Source organism: Ambystoma mexicanum, chromosome 2q (genome assembly GCF_040938575.1).
Source record: "Ambystoma mexicanum isolate Mex_15411 chromosome 2q, UKY_AmexF1_1, whole genome shotgun sequence".
NCBI lineage: Eukaryota > Metazoa > Chordata > Amphibia > Caudata > Ambystomatidae > Ambystoma > Ambystoma mexicanum.
This window is the reverse complement of record NC_090924.1, coordinates 1,088,574,757-1,088,598,688: the sequence shown is the minus strand read 5'-3', so window position 1 is coordinate 1,088,598,688 and position 23,932 is coordinate 1,088,574,757. Positions and strand designations below refer to the sequence as shown.

The following is a 23,932-nucleotide window of genomic DNA, read 5'->3' as shown; positions in this document are numbered from 1 at the left end:
GGGTAGACGTGAATCCCCCCTTTCCTGAGGTATGCTGCCACCACTACCATGAGCTTGGTGAAGACCCTCGGGCGGAGGTCAATCCGAACGGCAGGACCCGAAACTGAAAGTGCGAGTCACCAACCGCGAACCTCAGGTACTTCTTGTGCTTTGGATGTATCAGCACCTGAAAATAAGCGTCCTTGAGGTCGAGAGACACCAATCAGTCCTGAAGTTGAAGTGCCTGGAGGACTTGAGAGAGAGTAACCATCTTGAACTTGTCCTTCCTGAGAAGTTTGTTCAAACCACGCAAGTCCATGATGGGTCTAAAACCCCCGTCTTCCTTGGAAATCAAAAAATAAGGGGAATACCATCCCTTTTTCCTCTCCACTACCGGCACCATTCTATGGCCCATTTCTCCCGCAGTGATTGAATTGCCTGCGCAAGGAGCGGATTCGGACTCTTCAAAGAGAGATTCCCTGGTGGATTGTCTTGAGGCCTCTGCCGGAACGGAAGACAGTAGCCGTGGGTTATGATCTCCAGAACCCACACATCTAAAGTAATTGCGAGATGCTGCGCCAGCCTTCCCCCAACCGGCGAACCATGGGACATGGCCTCATGACTGAGCTGAAGCGGCTGCGGCGTTGCCTGAGGGCAAAGAGGCAACAGCCCGAGCGGCCTTGGCACCTCCAGTACCTTGTTTTCCACCTCTGGCACTCCTACAGTGGCCCCTTTGACTGGCAGCTCCTTTCGCTGTACCAAAGGATGAGTAATAACGAAAGGAACCTCCCCTCCATTGCTGTCCCCTAGGACGAAAAGGCGGAGCTTGGCGAACTGCAGCGCCCAACGGCTTCGCTGCAGCTTTGGAGGGCTGCAACCTCAAGGCTCTCGTCAGCCTTGCTGCCAAAAAGATGTTCCCCGTCAAAGGGCATGTTGAGGAGCCGGGCCTGCACATCAGGAGCAAACCCCGACTTCCGCAACCACGCAAACCTGCGTATTACGGAGCTCGCCGCCATGGACCGGCTGACGCAATCTGCCATGTCCAAACCCGACTGAACGGCCTCACACATGGCATCCTTGCCATCCTGAACCATGGCAAGGAAACCATCCCGTTCGTCCCCCTCGGGAATATGTTCAGCTGCTAAGGAAACAGTTCCACAGAGTGTGCGTGAAACACGACAAGGCACATACGGAGTTGGCCGCCTGAAGCGCCATACCCCCTGAAGAAAGTAATTTCTTCGCCCAGCCGTCAAAACGCTTGGCCTATCAGGAGGGATGGTAGGATACAAACTCTCCGAAGTGGGGTGCTTGGTCAAGTAGCAGGGGTCGCTACTGGCTGGGCGGTATTTTCGCAGCAAAGACTTGGCCACTGTCGGGAGACTCTCCGGAGCAGTCCTAGCCGCCGCCACCCTCCTCTGTAGAGCCATATGGAATGGCAGTACCGGGTCAGTTGGTGGACCTTGGTCGAGGATATCCGTAAGGTCATCCTGAAGAAAATCCCCTGGGGGAGCAGACCACCCCAAGTACTCGGTGACCCTGGACATAAGGCGCCGGTACGAGGAGTCGGCATGAGTGCCAGGCTCAGGCCTACAAAACTCCACTTCCGGAGAGGTTTCCAGCCCACTGGCATCGTGCAGGGACTGCCGCAGGTCCTCAATTTGGCTATGGCCCGAGAGAATCTCGCCTGGCACCGTATCAGGAACCATGACATCATCAGAGCCCTCATCCACCCCTGAAATAAACTCAAGATGGCGGTAAAAAGGTACAGAATGTGGAACAAAGCTATGCTTGACCTTGGCCAGAGCCTTTCTAGGGGGTTCCACCGAGCCCCAGGGTACCCCCGTCGAAACAGTCTCGAAAGGCATTGAAGGCGTCGAGTGAATCGGCGTTGACGCCGAACGCGGCACCGACAGCATCGACGGCGTCAACACAGGCCTCGAGGCCGGATCCCTGAGCGTGTCCCTCAACAGCCTGGGCGCCGATGGCGTCAACGACTTCTTCGGAGGCGGGGCCTCGAAAGAGTCCATCGACAACCTCGGTACCCTGCGATTCGAGAATCGCTACCATTTTCTTCCCGAAGGAAGCCCATTCCTCTGGCGTTGCATGCTTGGTGGGATAAGCGTCCCGCCGACGGACGGAGTCCTCGGATGAGGACGGGGAAGGCGACCGATGACTGCGCTTCCGGGAGTGCCTCGAAGAGGCAGAGGAGTGGCGGGACCGACTCCGGGACCGAGACCCACTGGACTTCCGACGATGATGCGGAGAGTCGCCGCTCGAATCGTCCGCCGAAAGCCCCGCAGACCTCGACTTCCGTGGATTGCGCACCTTACTTACCGATAACTTCTTCTTGCGCTCCCGCAAGGCTTTGGACGTGAGCGACTGGCAGTCGACACAGTCATCCGTGTCATGGGCCTCCCCGAGGCACCAGAGGCAGGCGTTGTGCGAATCCGTCACCGACATCTTGGGCCCACAGTCCCCGCACTTCTTAAAGCCCGGACACGGGGTGGAAGACGAGGTAGACATCTTCACGAAGAAATACTTCACAATACGAACAGGTTCGAAGAACCGAGAAAGAACAGAAACTCCAAAGAGTCGAGGCGCGCCCAGATCTCCGAAGCGAACACGTTTGCAGAAAACACGGAACTGAGGCTACGGGCGTCGTGCGTCCTACTTATAACATCCAGTGACGTCGGCCGTCGGAGGAGGTCCTAGAGGGTGGCGTATCGACGTCAACGCAGAACGCAGACACCGAACATTTTCCGAAGTAGCACCGCTGTGGTGATTACATGTCATTGATATGGAATACGTCGGAGGACCCAATCCCCTCGAAACAACGTTTTGGACACAAGCACAGATTATTATTTATGGACTATTCTAGCACAGTCATATCCTTGGTTTTGCTTTCTAGGTACAAAAATTCCTCTTTAGAATAGGGCTAGAAAGGCATTTACCCCACCTCTTTTTAATTTAATAAAAGTCTTTGTTTAAACATGAACACCTTATGCTCACCCCTCTCATTGTTGACTCCTCACAGTACCCCCAAATGCTCAACACTGGGCTGGGTTATTTATTATAACAGTGTGAAATTAGTAAAAATACCCATATTGGTTGTCCATTGAATTGAAAGTAACGCCAAGCTGTCCAATATTATGGTACCCCGCTCGCAGTGTCCACAGGCTACCACAAAACAAAACTTAAAATCTGCATTACTTTTCACTGTGCTAAAGCATCAGTTTGTACGAGTGCTTAACTGCTTTATTATTTTTAATCGTTTTTTTGTCCAGAAATCCAAACAAAAGCCACATAAATAGTGTTTTACCTCTACTGTCATTTCCTTGGATTGTTCCTCAACATGCTGAATGACCTCATACCGAGTGCACCTATAGTAACCACCTGTAGATGAGCTGTGTTTTTTCCATTCTTCCAAACAAATCCAGCAGAAATCATACTTGCACTGTGGAAAGAAATATAAAAATTGCATAAGCCTTATAATGTACACAATGTGACAGGACAGTGCGTATATTCAAATATTTTATTTGAAACTCAAAAATAGATGTCAACTATTTACAATTCTATAGAAAATGCATGTGTTAAGAGCATGATTATCTTATCGAGACAACGTATAAGTAAATACGCTTTTAAAAGACCTTAAAACATGCCAACTATAATCTGGCAATTTCTAATTAACAACCCAGGTCTAACGGCAACACTAACATTTTGCATCAGTAAATCATGTACGTAAGCTTGGTTTGGCATTAGGTCTTAGGGCGGTGGGTATCAGGATCTACTACCACCTAAGCTTATCAAGTACACTCATTAATAGAAACACGTGAGAGTAGAACAGTACTTATGTTGGGTCATACCACTATACAAACATTTTACTTACTCTAGTGATTACAGTACACCTAGTTCATAGTCCGCTTGTCACTATATTCATGGGTGTCCTTCAACAGGGACAGGATCAGAGCCTCTGCACCTCAAAATGCCTTCCCCTTTAAATTTAAACACATGCCTAGGTGTAGAAGCTGGGGTTTGACCACACTCGTCCGGCACTGCTCACAGGCACCTCCTGTCAGTCCTTTCTTTCGCACATCAGTGTTACATATTCTTACAGAGTTTTTTGGCTATAGCACACTCAATATAATGTGCCACTGCTTTCCAGATTAAATCAAAGGATTTCCCATCCCAAAATGGCAGCTGTCCCGGTTTATTCCTCAGCAGTGTTAAGAGAAGAGATTCCACATAACATTTTGCTAAAAAGAAAAGCACTCGCCCAAGAATTCACATCCATTTGCAGGAGGTGGATGAGGTTGCCTAAGTAGCCACCTTACTTATAGTATCCCAGGGGACCTCCATTTGAAAGGTCACACCTTGTATTGCTCGGCCAGAGTGCACAGACAGTCATTAATCACCAGTGCAATTACGGAGCCAATACTTTAAACGCAGGTAGACGCAATGACGTACAACCACACACACTATAATGAGCACTTATACGGCTATTTATTCAAAGCTTGGAAGCAACAAGTGATAACATAGAAATAAATCGCAGAAGAAACAGAGAATACAAAAGAAAATACATCACCGTGGGCGTAACTGAATCCCTCATCTCGCCAGAAGCGGCTGGAAGACCCCGATAACAGCCAGGCAGAGAGCACAACAGCCCACAGGTATGCCGGATGGAATCGTCCCCCCTCCAACTGAGGTCCCGTCTGACCGTTAAGGGGTTCCGCATATATGCACTCCTCAAAAAGGGGTGGTAATTTCTCAAACCTTCTGGCAACGCACTTGCGCATTGATGGGCAGCCGTTGGTTGCCAGCTGGGTCAACTGACAGTAACCTCAAGGAGCAAAGTGCTTCCCTCCTCTAAAAGCAAGCGCCACGGAAAACAGTCCCATAACTCATAACAAAGCCAGCTTTCCCAGCAGAATGTCCTTGACTGCATACCAGGTTTGGAAAGCATGTTTTCTTCAGCATAGTAAATCCAGCTCTCAGCAAAATGAGTACAGCTTTTCACTGCGGCATGAAGTAAATATCCATTATGGCTCTGAGTGCTCCCAGAATACACTGCGCACCAGCGCCATGTTTTAGCTCAAGCATAACACACCTTAAGCATCATCCCTCACAGCATGATTGTGTAACCCCATGGGAGGTGACCACTTTTGAAGTTTGTACCATTCCAAAATACAGGCACCCTTCCACACTGCGCTACCAAAAATATCTGCTTTTTTGGAAATCTTTGGTGTGGGACAAAATAAAATTACAATGCCCGCTGGCGGTGTCCTGTCCGCCTTCGATGTGACAAGAAGAAATCACTTCACAGAGGAAAGCCAGGTGTGTGCACAGAACCATTTTGTCATTATGAAAGATTATGTAGGGTTCAAAGGAAGAGATAGCTTGAATCTCCCTTACACTACATTTATAAAGCGCCTTGAAACACTTGTGTATAGGCGTGTTATAAATGCCATATCGTATCATACTAGCGGATGACAGGTCTACCAAAACAATAGTCTTCTATGTGACCAGCTTGACATTGGTTGTGTTAATAGACCTGAAGGTTTTGTGTGGCAGAGCACAAACACCAGTCGCTGGACTGGAGAAAAAAGTGTGCCTAGACTCTCCTAGATGTCTTAACGATTGGATTATCAGAGGAAAAACAACTCATCTAAATTCTTCTAAGTGGCAATGACAGCCACGCAGGACCAACACAATTCTAATTGTATGCTGCTGGAAGCCGGTGGGCAATAAAGAAAAGCACATCATTGAGTTGGCATTCAATGGGGGTTAATACCCTTTGTCACAGCCCAGTGATCTGGTCAGGAAAACCCCTACTGGGCCTACCCTAGTGTAATGGGATTGAGAGAGCTACGTATGCAAACTTTCCTTAATTTTTTTATTCTGAGTTGCAGCCGCTGGCATCATCCATTCACAAAGTAAACCTACCTGAAAATAAACTAGTCTGCTTGCTCCAGTATTGGTCACAAGTGGATTTCTTCCTTGCTACATCGTTAATTTGCGTGTTGTACTGGGAAAAGCCCAAATGACCAGTGGAAGAAGTGTATGAAAAGAAGTAGTGGAACTATGTTCCCTGCTGGCATGCCTCACTCCCCACAAGCCCCATCGCCAGGCCCCCTTCCACGCACAATGCAATCCCACAAACAAATGAACCTGCTGTTTAAGGAAATGTTCAGTGCAGTGCAAGTTTCAACTGCTTCCTACAACTTTTATTTTTAAAAAAAACCATTGGGGGGGCGTGGCCTGGAGCGCGAACGATGCAGTCGCTCCTGTGATGGCCTCCGTACGAGACCCGCGGCAATGACATAAATCTGCACTCTAAAGGATCGGTCTGTGGCGACCGTCGGATCATGAGTGAGGCGAACCCCTGAAGCGTCGGCTGCTGCCTGGGGAGGCGACATTATCACCCCAGAAGCTGGGATTCGGCCCGTTTCCCCGACGCCCCCCCCCGCCTGACGGGGCTTCCAAGATGGCGGACATGGAGAGGTTTCCCCGCCGTTCCTGAGGCAGGACGAGTTGAGCATCGGATCGGATCCTTGGAGCCGGGTCCCGATCTGACACGGGCTGACAGCCCCCGCTCCTCCCTCCACCCACCGCCCTGTGCCGAGTACATCAGAACCCCTGGAGCGGGGTGGCTTCCACACAGCTCCCCGAAGCCGCAGTGGCTCCCTGCCGGGGAGCCGGGAGTGAGCCCGGGACGTGGGAGATGGCCCCGCAGAGGAACCGACGATCCCAACCCCCCCCAGCTGGGATCGAGCTGACGCCCACCCGGACTGACGGCGGGAGCGAGGCCGCCGAGGGGCGGTGATCACGCGATCCCCTACACCGCCCTGCCTGAGGGCCCGGAGCTTGGAGGCACAGCGGGGCCCTCGATGTTGCTGTGGTGTGACGGACGCCCCCTGCAGCGACGGATGACCTGACCGCCGGGCTGAGGTGGCGTGGCTGAGGCCTCCAGTCTAGCCTCCTCTGGGGTCCTACAGGGACTGTTGCCTACCCCGCCGCCCCACGCCTGAGCCCCAGCGCGGACACCACCGTGAGCAGGAGTCCCCCTCGCCGGTCCCTACATCGTCAGGCGGTCCGGCTCCTCCTTCCAGAGGCGCCCCGGCCCACTCTCATTCTGCTGGCCGGGCCCATTGCCTTCCCTGGAATCCCCAGGTGGGAACGGCTGACTGTCGGCCTCTCCCCAGCACCTGTGACCTACCCGGCGGCGGGCCCTGGGACCTCCTGGGCCCTAGTGAGGTAGGAGATTGTTTGAGGCCTGATTAAGTACTGGCTGGCTGCTGCTGCCCAGAAGATCGGGCGGTGTCCCCCACCCGAGCAGTGGTCCCCTGGTGCCCTTCTTGAGCCCCCCCCTCATCTCTTGGACTTCCTGGGGCGCCCCGGCCCACCCCTGCTACCCCCACTCAGCCCTGAGTCTCGGCTCTGGGGTCCCCCCCCTGCTTGGTACATTTCACCCACCTCCCTTCAGTATCTCACGTTGAAGGCGTCTCTACTGCAGCCCCTTTCTAACGCCACGGGGGCCCGACCTGGGGATCCCTGACACTCTTGACGGACTGCCTGTGCTCCTGAGTCTCCCCCTCCCCACAAGCCGCATCTAACCTCCCTGGGATCTCGGCCTCCTGCCTTCTTGGACCAGAAAGTTCCATCTTGCTATCCCTAAGTATTGCAGTCACATCAGCCCGGTGCCCCTAATTTCGGCACAATGTCGAAGCCAACGAAACCAGCCAAAACTTCGGACATCTCCACTATGCTGATGGCGGCGGACAGAGTGAAGAAGCCGGACCCTCCCCCCAAAGTAACCCCACAGAAACCCCTCGAAGAACAAGGAAAATTAGCCACTAAGGAAGACATCCAGGCATTCATGCAGGACATCAAGGCGGATTTCCGATCATGTATGTCAGAGCTTACCATGCGGATGGACCAAACTGATCAAAGACTGATCGAAGCGGAACAGAGGCTAGGCGAGGTGGAGGACCTGACCCAGAGTCACGACGCCACGATCCAAGACATGAAACGGGAGATCCTGGCGCTGCAGAACAAGAATGAAATGCTGGAGTTCAAGCAAGAAGACCTGGAAAACAGGACACAACGAAATAACTTGCGCATCCGAGGGGTCCCGTTGACCATCCCAGACGAGGAGTTGCCAGAATACATCGGCAATTTCTTCCAAGCTCTGCTCCCAAACATGGATAAAACCCAACTTATCCTGGACCGTACTCACAGGCTTTGCCCAAGACAGGGGGTGGATTCAGACGGCCCCCAGACGTAATTACCAGGGTCCATTTCTACGCTACTAAAGAGGCCATCTCGGCCATTAGCCGCACCAAAGATGAACTTTCGTTCATGAGTTCCCCGCTGCAGATCTTCCAGGACCTCTCGTTAACGACTCTACAGAAAAGGAGAACCCTCGGGCCCCTGACGCTATTCCTACAGAGCCAGCAGATTCGCTACAGATGGCTATTCCCCTCCACTCTCCAATTCTCGTTTCGGGGAATCCAGCGCAGAATCAGCCACCTAGAGGACGCAGAATACATCCTACACCCAAGCTCACCGGAGACCTCGACCGCTCAGAACCCGCAGCACTCGCCGGAGGGGACGGAGCAGCTACCCCAGAGACAGCAGCAGCAACCCTGGTTGAAGTCACAGAGACGTCGAAAGATAAAATGATACAGCTCGAACCGGGGGTCATTCCCTGACCGATCCTAAGATGAAAATAGGAACCAGTAACGCTGCGGGTCCCGAACGGCCTATACCCCACTCCAAGGAGTATGTCACCAACTCACCCTTGGAGACCAACCTTATGTGATGGTTGGATCCCAGCCCCGTTGGCTGGGAGCACAGTTACAAAAAAGGCCCGGTTGGCCATGGGAACTGCCGAACAGAAAAAAATGGCCTCCCTCAAGAGGACAAGTTTACCCTCCCGTTGGAGGTCTCAGAAAATTCGACCATTGGAGAACTACACAGACACCAAGCCCATAGATGTTGCCTGATACCCACCGCCCCTCCCCTCAGACGTCGCCCCAGGAGCGGATGGGTGAAGGCGTAACCTCACAACCACACCGTAAACTCAGGTTCCTGACGATCAATGTCAGAGGCTTAAATGCACCACCGAAGAGGAAATCCATGTTGCGACGGTTGCAGAACAAAGAGGCCTTGGTGGTGTTCCTCCAGGAGACACACCTGATCCCAGCAGACTTCACAAGGCTTCGGGATAGACATTTTCCGTTACAGTTTCTAGCATCGAATGGCACCAAGAAAGGTGGGGTGGCGATACTATTCACCAAGGGCCTTAGGCCACAAATCTTAGACACCTTGCTCTCTCCTGGAAGCCGTTTAGTGGCGATCAAATGCCAGATCTACGGCCAACTGTACTCAATGGTTTCGATTTATGCCCCGAACGAAAAACAGGAAGAGTTCTACTCAGCTTTAGCGGAAGCCCTGCCGCCGTTCGTAGAGGGCCAGACAATAATAAGAGGGGACTTTAACGGGGCCCCGGACCCAACCAAAGATAAATCCCACCCCCGACTCGCAAAGACTATAGCATTGCTACGGCCCTGCTCAAACTATTTCGAACCTTGGACGTGGTGGACACTTGGAGAGTACTGCACACAGAGGTCCGTGACTACTCATTCTATTACGGTGTACACAGAACCTACTCCCTCATCGACCTGCTCTTAGCTACCCCCCAGGCGTTAGCCTATACGGACGATGTGACCATTGGCCCTAGAATCTTATCGGATCACGCCCCAATCATCCTAATGCTAAGAGCTCACGATCCGGACCCTCTCCCAAAGCGCAAATGGCCACTATATGACCCAATTCTGGGAGACATGACGCTGAGAGATGTACCAGCGAAAGCCATCAAAGATTTCTTTAAAGAAAATAAGAATGAGGACACCTCTCCGGCCACCACATGGGACGCGATGAAGGCAGTTGTGAGAGGGGTCTTAATCTCGCAAGGGGCAGCCTATCATAAGAAGAAAAAGCAAATCCGCCAGGTCCTACAGGTTGAAGTAGAGAGAGCGGAAGCAGTATGTAAGGCAAAGAACTGGATGCCTAAGACCCACCGGACCCTGCAGATGGCCCGAAAGAAGCTGGAGGCACATTATGCGGGGGACACAGCCCAGATTCTAGCCAGAACTAAACAAAGCTATTATGCTAACGGAAATAAGGCTAACAAATTCTTGGTGGAAAAGCTGGCGAAGGTTAGGAAGAGGAATGCTATTTTAGGCCTTCGTGATCCTCAGGGAAGTGTCCAGTTTGCGGAAGAAGATAAACTGAATATTGCAGTAGCCCATCTCACGGATACAATGACGGCGTCCCCGAGATCCCTTGAAGACCAACAATTCTATCTTCGGAACGCGGCCCTTCCCCGGGTCTCCCTCACGACCAGAGATGAGCTAGAGACCCCGATCACAACCGAAGAGGTCGACAATGTTATCAAGAGCCTAAAGCCAAGGGCCCCGGACGGGTTCTCGACCCGCTTTTACAAAATGTTCCGCCCCCAGCTGGTAGCCCCGCTGACAACGCTTTTCAACTCTTTCGCTCTTTCTGGAACAATCACGCCGACAATGCAAGAGTCGATTACTGTTCTCGCTTTAAAACCAGGAAAAGACCCAAGAGACGTCACAGCATATGGACTAATCTCCCTACTAAACCTGGATGCGAACATATATTCGAAAGTCTTGGCTAACCGATTAGCGAAAGTGCTCCCAGACATCGACTCAGACCAGACGGGGTTTATTATGAACAGAGCCGCAGTAGATAACATGCGCAGAGTCCTGAACTTAATTGAAATTACACAGCGCGACTCACGAAAATTGGCAGTGCTGGCCTTGGATGCGGCCAAGGCTTTCGACAAGGTGGACTGGTCGTTTCTCAGGCTCACCGTAGAGCCCTTCCACTTTGGTCCTACTTTCCAGAAATACATCCTAGCGAACTATCAATCTCCGAAAACCTTGCTTCGAGTCAATGGGCTCCTATCTAACCCGATATCCCTATCATGTGGAACCAGGCAAGGATGTCCCCTACACCCCTTGCCGTTCGCTCTGTTCATGGAACCCCTGGCCCAAAGAATCTGCCTTAACCCCAGAATCAAAGGCCCCCAAGTAGGCCCCTCCCAATATAAGATAGCGTTGTACGCGGACAACGTAATGCTAACCATAACGGATACTGCCCAATCGTTGAGGTCCTCCCTGGCAGAAATTCACGCCTTTGGCAAGGTGTCGGGATTTGCCATAAACTTTACAAAATCATCAGCCCTAGGGGTCCAAATGGACCCGCAGGATAAAACGTCCTTCAGAACCCTCTGTTTGATCCAATTGTCAGAAAAGGTGATACCCTATCTGGGTGTCCAGATTCCAGCCCGTCCGGAAGACACCTATCGGACGAACTTTCAGCCGTTATTCAAGACCCTTGAGGAGGATCTGGATTGCTGGCTCCCACAGAAGATATCGCTGCTAGGCTGCATATCAGCGTGTAAAATGAACCTCCTCCCACGGCTTCTATACGCTTGCTCAGCCCTCCCAATTATGATTCCCCGGCCCCCGCTTCAGCGCCTGAAGAGGAAGATTTTGCGATTTATTTGGAGGGGGAAAAAGCAAGGATCCCACTGAGAACTATGCTGACCAATGCCAACCTAGGAGGCCTAGGGGTCCCGGATCTCCAGAAGTATCAGATAGCGGCACAATTAGCCCGCACTCAAGCTTGGATTATCAGCTCGAACCGACCACGATGGGCAGAGATTGAGCAATCCCGCTTACCCCTCCCTCTCCGCTTCCTCCTACATCTTCCCCCAGCCTCACGGAGAACGTGGCCGACCATGCTATCCTCCACCAAACATACCCTGAAAGCTTGGGAGTGGATTCGTAAGCAGAGGGGTATCCCCCCGAGACCTGAGCCCATCGGCCCCAATATTTCATAACCCGACATTCTTGCCAGGAGCCCACCCAGCGAACTTTAAGAACTGGATCGCTGGAGGCCTGAGCACTTTAGGTCAGCTCTACGAGGGAGATAGACCACTCACCTTCGAACAATGCAAGAGCTCCTTTAGCTTAAAGGAAACGGATAGATTCTCATATGCGCAATTACGCCATTGGTGCACTCATCCATCTACTCGCACTGCAGCGACACAAGTCTTGGACCCCACAGAGCTGACAATTGCAGATCCCCCACACAGAGGACGAATCTCAACGTTCTACAAACTGTTGCAGACAAACGCCCTCGTGGCCAGAACAACATACATGGCCCAATGGGAAGCGGACCTAGGACATCCAATAGAAGACCAGACGTGGACAGACATCTGGACCCGCACTCGGTCCTCCTCCTATTGCATCACTAACCGAGAGTGCGCCCATAAGCTACTTCTAAGATGGTACTACCCGCCGCTCCGACTACATCACATTAACCAACCCTTAGATCCCCGATGTTGGCGCCAATGTGGCCATCCGGGGTCATTCATACATATATGGTGGTCATGCCCGGTGGTTGCAAACTTCTGGTCCCAATGCATCCTGGCCATAAAGGACATAACGAAGACAACATTACCCCTGGAGCCAGAACTAATCCTATTAGGAGCCCCGATCTCTGGCAGATATCCAAGATCTAGCAGAGCGGCTGCCCTCCTAACTCACCTACTGCTAGCCGCCAAAATCACGGTGGCCCGAACATGGAAATCTCTGGAAGGCCCCCTGGTGATCCTATGGTGGCTGAAAATATGGGACATATTCATAGCGGAGAAAATTACGGCAGCAAGCAGAGGCCTCCTTCACCGCTTCACAAACATTTCGGCTCCATTGATAGACTACGACAGGAGTTATCCAGCCCTAACATATAAGCCACGCTCAGTGGCAAACGCTCTATCAGCTGAAAGAGGCCCCAAATGTGACACTGAAGAGATAAGTAAGGGACCCACGGATCCTGCCTGCGGCATGCCAGGGTATACTAGTCTAAAAGGAGGTACCGGGGAGTGTTACACAGATTAGGCTATTTTGGAATCTGTAATGGGTCTGGAGGGACCTGCACAGGGATATGCTTTAATGGGCTCAACTCACGAGTTGGAGGGTCGGGGAGGTGGCCAGAGGGGCAGAGCTTGGTTGAGCCCGCCCAGGGAGAGGGAGAGAAGGTGGGAGGGGGGGGGTTAATGGGACCGGGTGGGGAGGCAAGAGAGGGGCATAGGGGCAGTGGGGTCCCATTCGTAGGCTGCCTATCACAGAAGAACCCCAAAGGACACACTGTGATCTTGGCTAAGATGGACGTGTTGAAGGTCATCGCCCTGAACATTAGGGGGATTAATTCCCCAGTGAAAAAGAAGGTGGAGCTATACTTGGGACGCGAGGTGCCGGGAGTAATAGCCCTTCATGAAACGCATATCCAAAGCCAAGACAAAAAGTTAGAATAAGGGAGTATCGTCAGATTTTCCAGTCTAATGCACCAGGAAAGAGGGGAGTGGTGTGGATAGCCTTACGGGATATCCTCGGGCCCCTGACCACTCACACCCAATCTCCCCAGCTTGGGTCTACCTTCAGCACTTGTTTCAGCACACCATCTGCACTGGAGGCTCGCACTTTTTGCCCAATGCGGCTCCTAGCTGCATAGCACTTATCATACCTTGCACTTGAAGACAATCTGCTTCCTCAACTGCAGACCTAAATGAAGCTCATTTTGATGCACAGGATCGTGCATTTACTTTTTATAAACAACGAAGCCGGCTATTCCAAGATGGCCGCCCCTGTAGCACCTCGCTAGGTGCTGCTTCCTGCTCCGTTGCAGCTGCACCCTGATTGGTTCACTTCACAGCCAAATTCGATTGGCTAAACCGGCAGGCGGAAGCCGGCGTACCGCAGCCGAAGGGCCTGTCTGCGCCTGTCCTCACCGACAAGCCGAAGGGCACGACCTGCACGAGGCAATCTGCCCTCATAGGAACTGTCTGGTAAGACTACATGTCTGCAACAAGTCTTGTGCTGATACTGCAGCTAAGCACCTAACCCCACTAGGTGCATCTTGTCTTGCTACGAACAGCGTTGCCCCCCTGACCCTTAACATGTTCTGCTCATGCCTCCTTACCCCATTACTATGTTACTAAAGAGCTTGCCAAAGTCACCTGCCCACTCAGCGAACTCGGACTACCTTACCGCTCATGCTCACCTCGCATGATCTGTGATTATAATGATTGAAATGATAGATTATCCACAACTCTTCTCGCTTTATCCTGATATATTTCTATCTGTTAGGGAGAATTCTCTGTTTAGGCTGAATTTCCTAACCTAGTGAGTCCCCCAGCAGCTTTGCTGGATTTCTGGGGTTTATTTTTTTCTCCTGCCAAGAGTGAGACTCTTTTTACCCTCACTCTTGGACATGATTTGAGTGTGTTTCTTTGAATCTAGAAGTGTTTAATGGGCTATGGGGTCTTTTACGCCATAGGGCTTCATGTGTTTTTGTGGTGTGTGTTACACAGCACCCTCAGTGCAGTGACACAGGGGTGTCATAGTGACCCCCAGTATAGACTCCATACCCTGGGACTGACTACTGTCTCCCAGGGCATGTAAAGTCACCATTGACTTTACTAGTCTTAAATTCTGAACAGAACCAGTACAAACCTTCATATTGTGGACGTACTGGCTGGGGCAATTCGATTGCCCCAGGCTCTGTTAGTCGAGGGGGCACGTCTCCGTCCCCCCTGATCGAGTTTTGGCTGGTGGCAGTGGATACTACTTTTTATATTCAACCGCAAATATTTTCCTATGGGATTTCCCATTGTTTTAGGCTACTATCTTTATTTAATTATTTACGGTAGCCTCGAACATGCCGCCGGTTTATTTAATTAATATTAATTCTCCGGTTGGTATTTTTTGCCAAAACTTGATTCTAAAATGGCGTTTGTGTTCTCTTCTGTGACTCCAAACCAAGTCGAGCCCTTTGTTCCACATTTTGGCGGGCTTCTCCACAGAAGCCCTCCAAAGTGGTGCCTCTCTGTCTGGGGCACTTAGGAGGGGTGGAGGGGAATTTAGGCACCCTGGACTGAGTTGCCTAGGGAACTCAAGTCGCACTCCATCCTGATTGGCCCAAGTGGTGAGCTGGCCGGCTCACCACTTAGCATGTTTGAGTGACAGCTACGCTGAGTGAATGGGGGTTTGCTGCATAAAAGCAGGGCTTTGGGGACTGGAACTTCAGAAGTCGCCACAGGACCTAAGAATCCGACGAGGGAGCAGCTGAGCCGACCTGCCACGACACCACCACCGGTGGAGCCCTGCTGGACCGCCTCACCACCTCACCACTTTTCCCAACGACAGAGGAGATCTCCCGCCGGAGAGTCTTCTTCCTTTGACTGGTGGGGATAACCAGTTTCACCGTTTTTTCGCCTTCCCGACATACCTCGTGGCCGCCTTGCCTGTGCCAAGCACCCCGGCAACCGGGATACCACGTTTTACCACGACCGCGAAACAAAGGTACCACCTTTAACCGGAAAACTCTAGGGCAGGTTTCTTCCCTGGTAGTGCAACGACCTTCATCTTTCCTCCAAGTCGAGATCTTCTCTTCCCGTGGACGACGACGCAACTTGCACCCACTACCAGGAACAACTGCCAACGCTGGAAGATCCTTCCCACTTAAGGTACCGTGTCCCGCCTGGCTTCCCTTGCTACCGACTGTACGGGGTAGATTTAGTCCCCGGCTTTCGAACCTGGGTTAGTCTGGGACACCCTGGCTAAACTTTCCTAAGCCTCTCTAAACTTTTTTTGAACCCTCTGCAAGACTTCCTAAGCCTAGTGTAACTGTGTGATCTTGGGCGCATTTGTGCTCTGCTCTCTCTAAGAGTGGGCCCAGCCTTTGGACTTTGGCTCACCAGTGACTTTTGCTCTTCTGCCTTGCTAACAGTGTTCCTGAATCTTAGAGTGGTGTACCATTCCATATTCTGTCTTTTTCCCTCCCTTTCTCACAAACTTATTGGAGTGCCATCTAGTTAAGCGCTCACCTCTGTATGAAAATAAGTGGTGTTTTACAGTGACTTATCTGATAAGGAAAAAGGGGTGTATATATTATAATAGTAACGGTGTTTAGAATATTTTACAATAAGTGTGCTGGAGTGTTTCAAACCGTGTGTTTTTAAATAAATAATTATATACTTTGATACCAAAGCTCTGGTCAGTGTTTGCTTGTATTATTGTACCTGAGTGCCTATTGTGTATACTTTGCATACTGCCTAACTCTTCTTGAGGGAAGTCTGACTGCTCAGCCACAGCTACCAGGTAAATCTGGGTGGTGCAGACTGCTACCAAGTGGGTTTACTGCCAACACCTGTAGTCCTAAATCTTTTGCAGTGGTCCCTAAGGGAACTGCACAGGTTTCTGCCTAACACTATCCACCATACAAGTCATCTATGCACATAATGTGAATTCATCCCGAATGTGCCTGCATTACATGTTGTTCTGTTTCTCATTACTGTTGTATAGTGGTCAAGTATTTACTTCACTGTCCCTGCCCTCCAGAATAATATCAATTGATCAACCACTGCAGGCTACTGATAGAGCTCTGTCCATGTATGATTTATTTTAAATACTGCATACGTCTGTCACGCATTCCATTTATGTTCAACCCACTCTAAACATTGCCTACGCTTGACAAAATATGTTTTTGCCTGTTCCTAGCATGACAGCAAAACCTACTGCTATCTAGGCACCTGATTATATAACATGTACCGCTTACATTGAGCTAGTGAATGCTGACCAACTTTAATCACTGCTTATGGCTGATAAAATTCAACCTTGCTTATGCCAAGTACAACTGAGCCAGGTCCACACAATGTTTGCCCCCAAGACCCGCGCTGGTAAAACTACTACTTACCCTAATAACACTGGCAATAAGGAGACTTGTATACACCCCTAATCATGACCACCATCCAAGAATAACCTGGACTAACAAAGATTACCAGCCCCACATAGTATCTACCCTTTCTAGCCGCCATCGGCAGTTAAACTACACGCCTTTCCTACTCGGCCTCGTCCTCCCACGGCTAACCACCTTAGGCCAGACAGGAAACCTTACTAGCATGGCCTTGATGCACATGCCTCCCCCACTACGCATGACTGGTTATTCCCCCAACCCAACCTATCTACCCTATATATTACCTACCAGAAACTCCTGACTCAGAGCAAGACTAACCAAACTATATGAATAACCTGCTAAAATCACCACCCAATCTATTGGCAGTCCCAATAGCAACAAATATACAATAACTCGACCTGCATTATAAAACCTGCTCCTCTCGCCACTTACAAAAGATGCCACTCCAGCCCACTAGCTAATGCTAATGCCACCCACCTGTCCCACCCGAAAACATCATCGAAGAATCCCCAAACACCTACCAAGGCCCCAGATATCATGGGTGCCTTAATTAATGCCAGATCCCTAGTGGCACATCCCACTGAAATAGCAGATCTGAAAACTATGACTTTCTCTCTATCACAAAATCCTGGCTTCATGCCGCAGCCAGACCTGCCATCCTCCTAGCTGTACCTGATTATTACAAAATCCTCAGAGCAGACAGAACTGCCTCCAGAGGTGGAGGTATTGGTCTTATCGCCAAGTCCGACCTTGCCTTAAGAATTGTCACCTCTCCTGTCACGAGTTCATGCGAACTACTCACAGCCAAACTACCAATCACTAATAATGACACCCTAACTAACTACCCATATCAGGACCGACTGGATCCTTTGAGGAAGACCTCTCCACCCTCCTTTCTGTGAACTCCAAACCCACTTCTAAAATGTTCCTGCTTGGAGACTTTAATCTAGGATTCAATGATCCTAATGATCCCCAAGCATTGACCATTGCCAATGCCCTAACAGAACAATGACTTACCCAAAGAGTGATCCAAGCTACCCACAACAAAGGGAGAACCGTAGACTGGGTAGCAGACCAGCACTGCGCAACCGCCATCTCTGCAATAACACCTCTAGCCTGGAAGGACCATTGTCTGATATCATTCACCCTACCCATCATTTCCTCAAGCCCAAAGATCATTCCTATAGCACCCGCCCTACCTACAAGGAACAAAAAACATCACCGCAGATAAAATCATCCCGCTCATGCCCACCCTCAATCTTCTCCCCAACTCAACAAGCCCAGAGAAACTTGTAAGCTAATATAACACCGCTATGAAAAAAGCCCTTGATGTAATTGCACCACTTAACCTGTGGAAAAGCAAACCCAACGCCCATTGGATCTCATGGTTCATCCCCCACTTTGAAAAAACATGAGAAAGGAAAAAAGAAAACTTATCTCTGTGGAAAACCAGTCCCACTGAAGAAAACCAAAACAATTCAGCAACCTCCAACAAAAAGGAGATTATACGAGCCAGACAAATGTCCTACAATGAACAAATTAATAAAGCCAGTTCAAATACCAGGGAACTGTTCTCCATCCTAAGGGAACCCCCATCCCACAAATAGATAACTGCCTAAAAGACCATCCATGGTGTACAAGCATCCATAATACCCTACAGAACAAAATTGCCATACTGCAAAATAAGATGGCTTTGAAAAAAGCCATATTATCCATCTTAGTCAAACCCAACACCCCCCCCCCATTAGTGAAACCACCAACAAACCCCATGTACAATTCAAATGTTCTCAAGTCTCAGTTCTCGAGGTGGAAAATATCATACTCTCACTTAAACCATCTAACTGCCAAGGAGATAGTTGCCAGGCTCAAATTATTAAAGATGCAGCCAGAGACCTCGCATCATTCATAAATATATTAATCAACTCTTAATTTAACTCTGGCACTGTCCCCAGCAACCTTAAGGAGTCATGGGTCCTACCCCTCCTGAAAAAACAGACATTAGATCCCTCAATCCATACCAACTACAGGTCTATTACCACTGTACCCTTCTTACTCAAGTTTCTCGACAAAATGGCCTACATTCAAATTCAGGAGTACCTTGAGTCAAACCATCTCCTCGGTACCCGACAATCCGGCTTTAGACCCCGCCATGGGACAGAGACTGGTTTTATAGATCTAAAAACGCAGATTGACGAACTGAAGGACAAGGGTAAAACAGCCTTGCTATTACTCCTAGTTTTGTCGGCCGCCTTTGATCTGGTGGACCACCAAGTACTCTGCAAACATTTGGCCACAGCTATGCACTTTTCCCAAAGACCCATTACTTGGGTCAAATCTTTCCTCAAGAATAGGACCATGAGAGTCTTCTCACCTCTCGCAGCATGTGGGGTGCCACAGGGCTCTTGTGTCTCCCCTACATTGTACAATATCTTCACAAAGCCACTGTTCGATGTTCTAGATCATCTGGGTGTCACCTACACTAATTATGCAGATGACACCCAGATCCTCATACCTCTCTCGGACAAGTATTACAAGGACCTGGCTATGGTGAACAAAATCTACCTGATCATCCAGGCCTGGCTGCACACAGCTATGCCTGAACGATAATAAAACTGAACTAATACTCGGCTCTACATCCAACCTTAATAAACTAGGCTCAAACTACACCACATTTAATATTGATGGCAATCGATGTTGACTGAAAGCACTAATCTGAAAGTGTTACGGAGCTGCAGGACTGTCTTTTATTGTTGGTATTGCTTTTTTACCCCAGCCAGCTCCCCCCTCCACACAGCACTGCGAGCACTGGGCTCTTGCTGTATCTCGGGAGGCGGAGCCGCTGAGGAACATGCGACGCGGTCACGTGACTCCAACTGGACCTTTAAATCTGCCGCAAAGCCACTCTTGCGGGGTAAGCCCTGGTGGCAGAAGAGCTGGTGCTGTTTGGCTGTTCGGCGTGGGCGGCTGCGGATTGCCGGAATACAGTAAGCTCTACTTCTTAACTACTGAGTAACCCAGCTATCGCTGTCCAGATTGCTCAATTTTATGCCTTGAATTTTAACCTTTTATTCTGGCTTTCCCACAACCCCATTGACATTTATTCCCTGCCTGCTGTGTACTCGCGTTTCTGAAAAAACAGCTTTTTATTGCCTTTTCCTTATACCAGAGACTGCGGGGCCTGCTTATCAGTATTGCAGACCCTTTGATCTGGTAATGTCTATTTATCTCTCAACGATTCATGCACCTAATTATTTAACCTTGAGCTTGTTCATATCCATACTCAAACCTATTCCAGAGACTGCGGGGCTCATATTTCCTGCTTTAGTACTAGCCCTTTGATCTGGTGGTATTATCTTACGCCTGTTAGAGACCGCTTTAAAATTTACTTTATAGCTCCTCTAATATGAGGTCTGGTTTACATAGCCAAAAGGGATCCTCAATGCTTCCAGATGCCGTTTTATCGGATCCAGCTGGTGGCAGCCAGCCACTCCTAACCGGGGCTAAGTGTTGGTCACCTTCTACTGGCCAACTAACATCCTCAATGTCTTTCTGTGCTTCGCCTCCGCTCGCGCAAACAACTTTTACTCCAAAAGTAGGTCTGTCTTCTACTCTCTCTATGGCCAAGCATACATCCCCAATTCATAAAGTGACTTACTTGGGGGCACCCACGCATAAAGCCCTGGTCCACAACTCTGACACTGTAGGTCTTTTTCTATTCCTGCTACACCTAATGGGAAATTGCATTAAAAAAACCACAAACTTTTAAAGTCAATCCAGCCTATCTCGGGACAAACTTTTTGGGATAATTATATTCTGAAAGCATCCTCGACAAGCACTGAAATTAAACTACCTAAATCATTTAGAGGCAACGCTATGCTAGACCATTCAGCTATGACCACCCAGGCTTTTTTTGGCGGTAATAATAATATTACTGATATAAGTATTACTGAATGTGCGGATAAAGCTATGGACTTGCCATCTGCTGGCGAAACCCTTCCAAGTTTGGATCCACAGATCAGCAGTGGCTCATCTCAAAACACTCCAACTGCTTTAACGAACATCATTGAGGGCATAAATGTAAGTAAATCAAACTCTGTGGGGGAGGCAAGTTTATCGGATGAAAATCAGAGACATTCAAACTCTCCAAGATTACATCATACTTTACAAGATCTGGACGACCGTATTCCTCTCACCCACCCGACAGTTTCTGCTCTCAATGTGGTGCTTAGCTCATTTGTTGACTTGTATGACAACATCTGGGCGGAACTTAAAAATTCTCAAAAGCTAATCATGGAACTCAATTAAAAAATTGATTGCATCGGAACTGAAATTCTTGTAGATTTAACCAATAAAGTGGACTGGATTGGAGCTGAATTATCTCAGAAACTAATTGTGCAGAGCCATCTACCAGCATCTCAGGGAGACTTAACTCCGAACACTGCCGCACATTTGCCTCGAACAATACCTGAGATAATATAAATTTCAGACAATCTACCCACTTTGGAAGTCCCTAGTACTGCCTCATAGCAAGCACCATTTAAGGTCACACCTCTTGATTGTTCTATCATTAGGCCTGCTACCCCTCCCTCCACAGTTAACCCTCTACAGAATGTCACCAATTTACACCCTACAGCTATCCAAGCGTCATTTGTCACGACTGTGCCCACTCAAGAAGACATTGCTAAGATTAGTGCCCCTAAAAAGTTCTCTGCAACACTCAAACCACGCAGAATCAAGCAGAAAATGGCTACAAAATGCCCTAATATACTGTTTGTCCAAACCAAACTCTGGGTCTACATGGAAGGGCTGGGGAGTTCTGTAGCCAGCTCGCGTAAACCTAAATTGGTTGATTCTACTGCTCAAACGGACATTCTTCCCCCAATAAATGTACATAAGCCTGGCTCGCTGCAAAGGTGCAATTCACACAATCATTTGGAAGCCATACAAAAATATGGCCTAGATGCTGTATCAGCCTCCCTGACTGCTGCACTGCCAGCCAACTAAGCCCGGCATCAGGGACGTGGCCCTGGCAAATCAAGGGCCTTTGAAGACGCTTCCGCTCCACCTATTGTGGCACAGGTACAAAACTCAATAAATGTCCAACGACCTGTGGATGCTAAGCCTTGTCAACTGTCCTCAATCTGGGCCCCCCCCAAAATCCCCTCTCCTTTAAATAATCACCCCAATCATTCCCCGATTCCTGTTCCTCTCTTGGACTTAGGAATGGGGTGGGAGAAGTTCCAGGCAGACAATATTCCATCAGTTTCTTCACATCCATCGATCTCAGCAGGTATACAAGACTTGGTGGAATGATGGCACAAACCTCTCTCCAGACCTCTGCAATCAGATAATGTTAAATTGCAAGGTGTATTTCTAAAAGGCTCCCAAACTCAACATCTGGCCACCCTACAGAGACAAGAACGCAATAAAGCCACCAATAAGAAATCACTCCACTTGATCAAAATACAGAGTCTGCTGGAACGGGAAGTACCAATCTGTCTAAACAGATGTAATGTTCTGACCATCTTTTCAGAAATACCTGCCCTCTCTTTAATTTCCTCTAAAGATATTGCTAGGTTGGCTTTTCCGGATCGAGAATGTCGAGACATTAGTCTGATCCTTCTTTCCTCTCCTCTCGTTAAGGAACTGATTCTTACCCAAATGGAGCCGCTGCGGATATTGGGCTTTAAGGTGGAATCCAGTCGGTCTTGGGAAACAGTGCCCCAGGGGCCTTTTATTCCACAGCTACCATCTAAATTGTCTGTGGGCTGTCCTTATGGCACTCAAGACATGATAGGCCCAAAGAATCTACCTAAACAGCAGGATCTAGACGTTGACTGGGCTACCATCATCTCAACCCTGTGGCAAAAACTTGTGCCCTAGGATGCATACCTCCAGGACAGAACAATCTGGCATCTTAGACCTATGCTTCAAATCGTGGCACTCAAGAGGAAATATACACTTGTTCTCAAATCTGGAATGCTTGCTGTTGTTGAGAGATGCTAACATTCTCTTTTTAGCAGAGACCTGGATGACCTCAACTCCTTACCTAGACGGCTACCAAATCTTTGACTAGCATGCCAGACAGAATTCGGGGGGTAGACCAGCTGGAGGGCTAATTGTTGTGATTGACAATTGTATAGGTCTAAAGGGCATTGTACTTGTGGGCCTACCTTTTGGGGAATTGGGTGTTGACCTTACATCCAGTAGTGGAGATTTGAAATTATTAATTGTTAATATCTACTGGCACAGTGGTATGGGTGCGACTGAATTGTTTTTTAGCACTGTCTCTCAGACTATCCTTGATTGGGTCTTTGCTAACGATTCCGGTCATGTCTTATTAGCAGGTGATTTAAACAGTGTTCTTTTGAGAAATCTCCATGGGAAATTTGTGAGATGAATATGGGGAATCTACGCTGTTCAAAGAAAAAACAAGTAGGGTATATGTGGTATGCCGGGCTGGGTAATATAGGCCTACAACCTCTGGTAGGCTACTCACAATCTCAAACTGATCATTCCAACTGGCACACCTGGCGGCGTGGGTCCTCCACTTCTATGCTTGATTACATTTTTTGTCGATGACTATCTATGCAAAAGATGCTCGCGGTTTGAAATTTATATGAATAACTGGAGTGATCATGGCATCGTAACAGCAATCTTTATGATAAATCATCTTCAGGGGACCCAACCGTCTGAGCTCCAGGTTACACCTAACTCTTCTGGCTCTGCTGTCCGCCAAAAAATATTGACACTCTGAATTGTAACTTGAGGGCTAGGCTTAACCAGACTACCTATGACTGGAAAATGGCAACCTTCAATTCTGCAACTGTCATGACCCTTGTACGGGCAGCCGTAGATGAAATGGGGAAACTGTTTGTACGCTCAGTCTCTATCGATAAGCATACCCATTGCTATAACCCAGACATAGTGTCGGCAAAACGCTCTAGGAATAAAGCCCATAGGAGACTTAGATTATTGAATCTTGATATGACCACACGATCTGCCCTCACTAATAAGATCAAACAAGGGTATAAAAAATTTCTGTAAATCAATTAAACATCGGATCCTGCAACAGGTGGAGCTCCAGCATCTTCTAGAGGTC

The 23,932-nt window shown here is 49.2% G+C and overlaps 1 protein-coding gene across 4 annotated transcripts in view; it reads right to left on the bottom strand.

Moving 5' to 3' along the window:
- Window positions 1–23,932, bottom strand: part of ANKIB1 (ankyrin repeat and IBR domain containing 1) — a 2,153,692-nt gene that overhangs the window by 782,304 nt on the left and 1,347,456 nt on the right. For all 4 annotated transcript variants that reach the window (XM_069648430.1, XM_069648432.1, XM_069648433.1 and 1 more), the window contains exon 12: window positions 3,299–3,433. In XM_069648430.1, coding sequence (XP_069504531.1) covers window positions 3,299–3,433 — 135 coding nt within the window. The remainder of the gene's footprint in view (window positions 1–3,298; window positions 3,434–23,932) is intronic.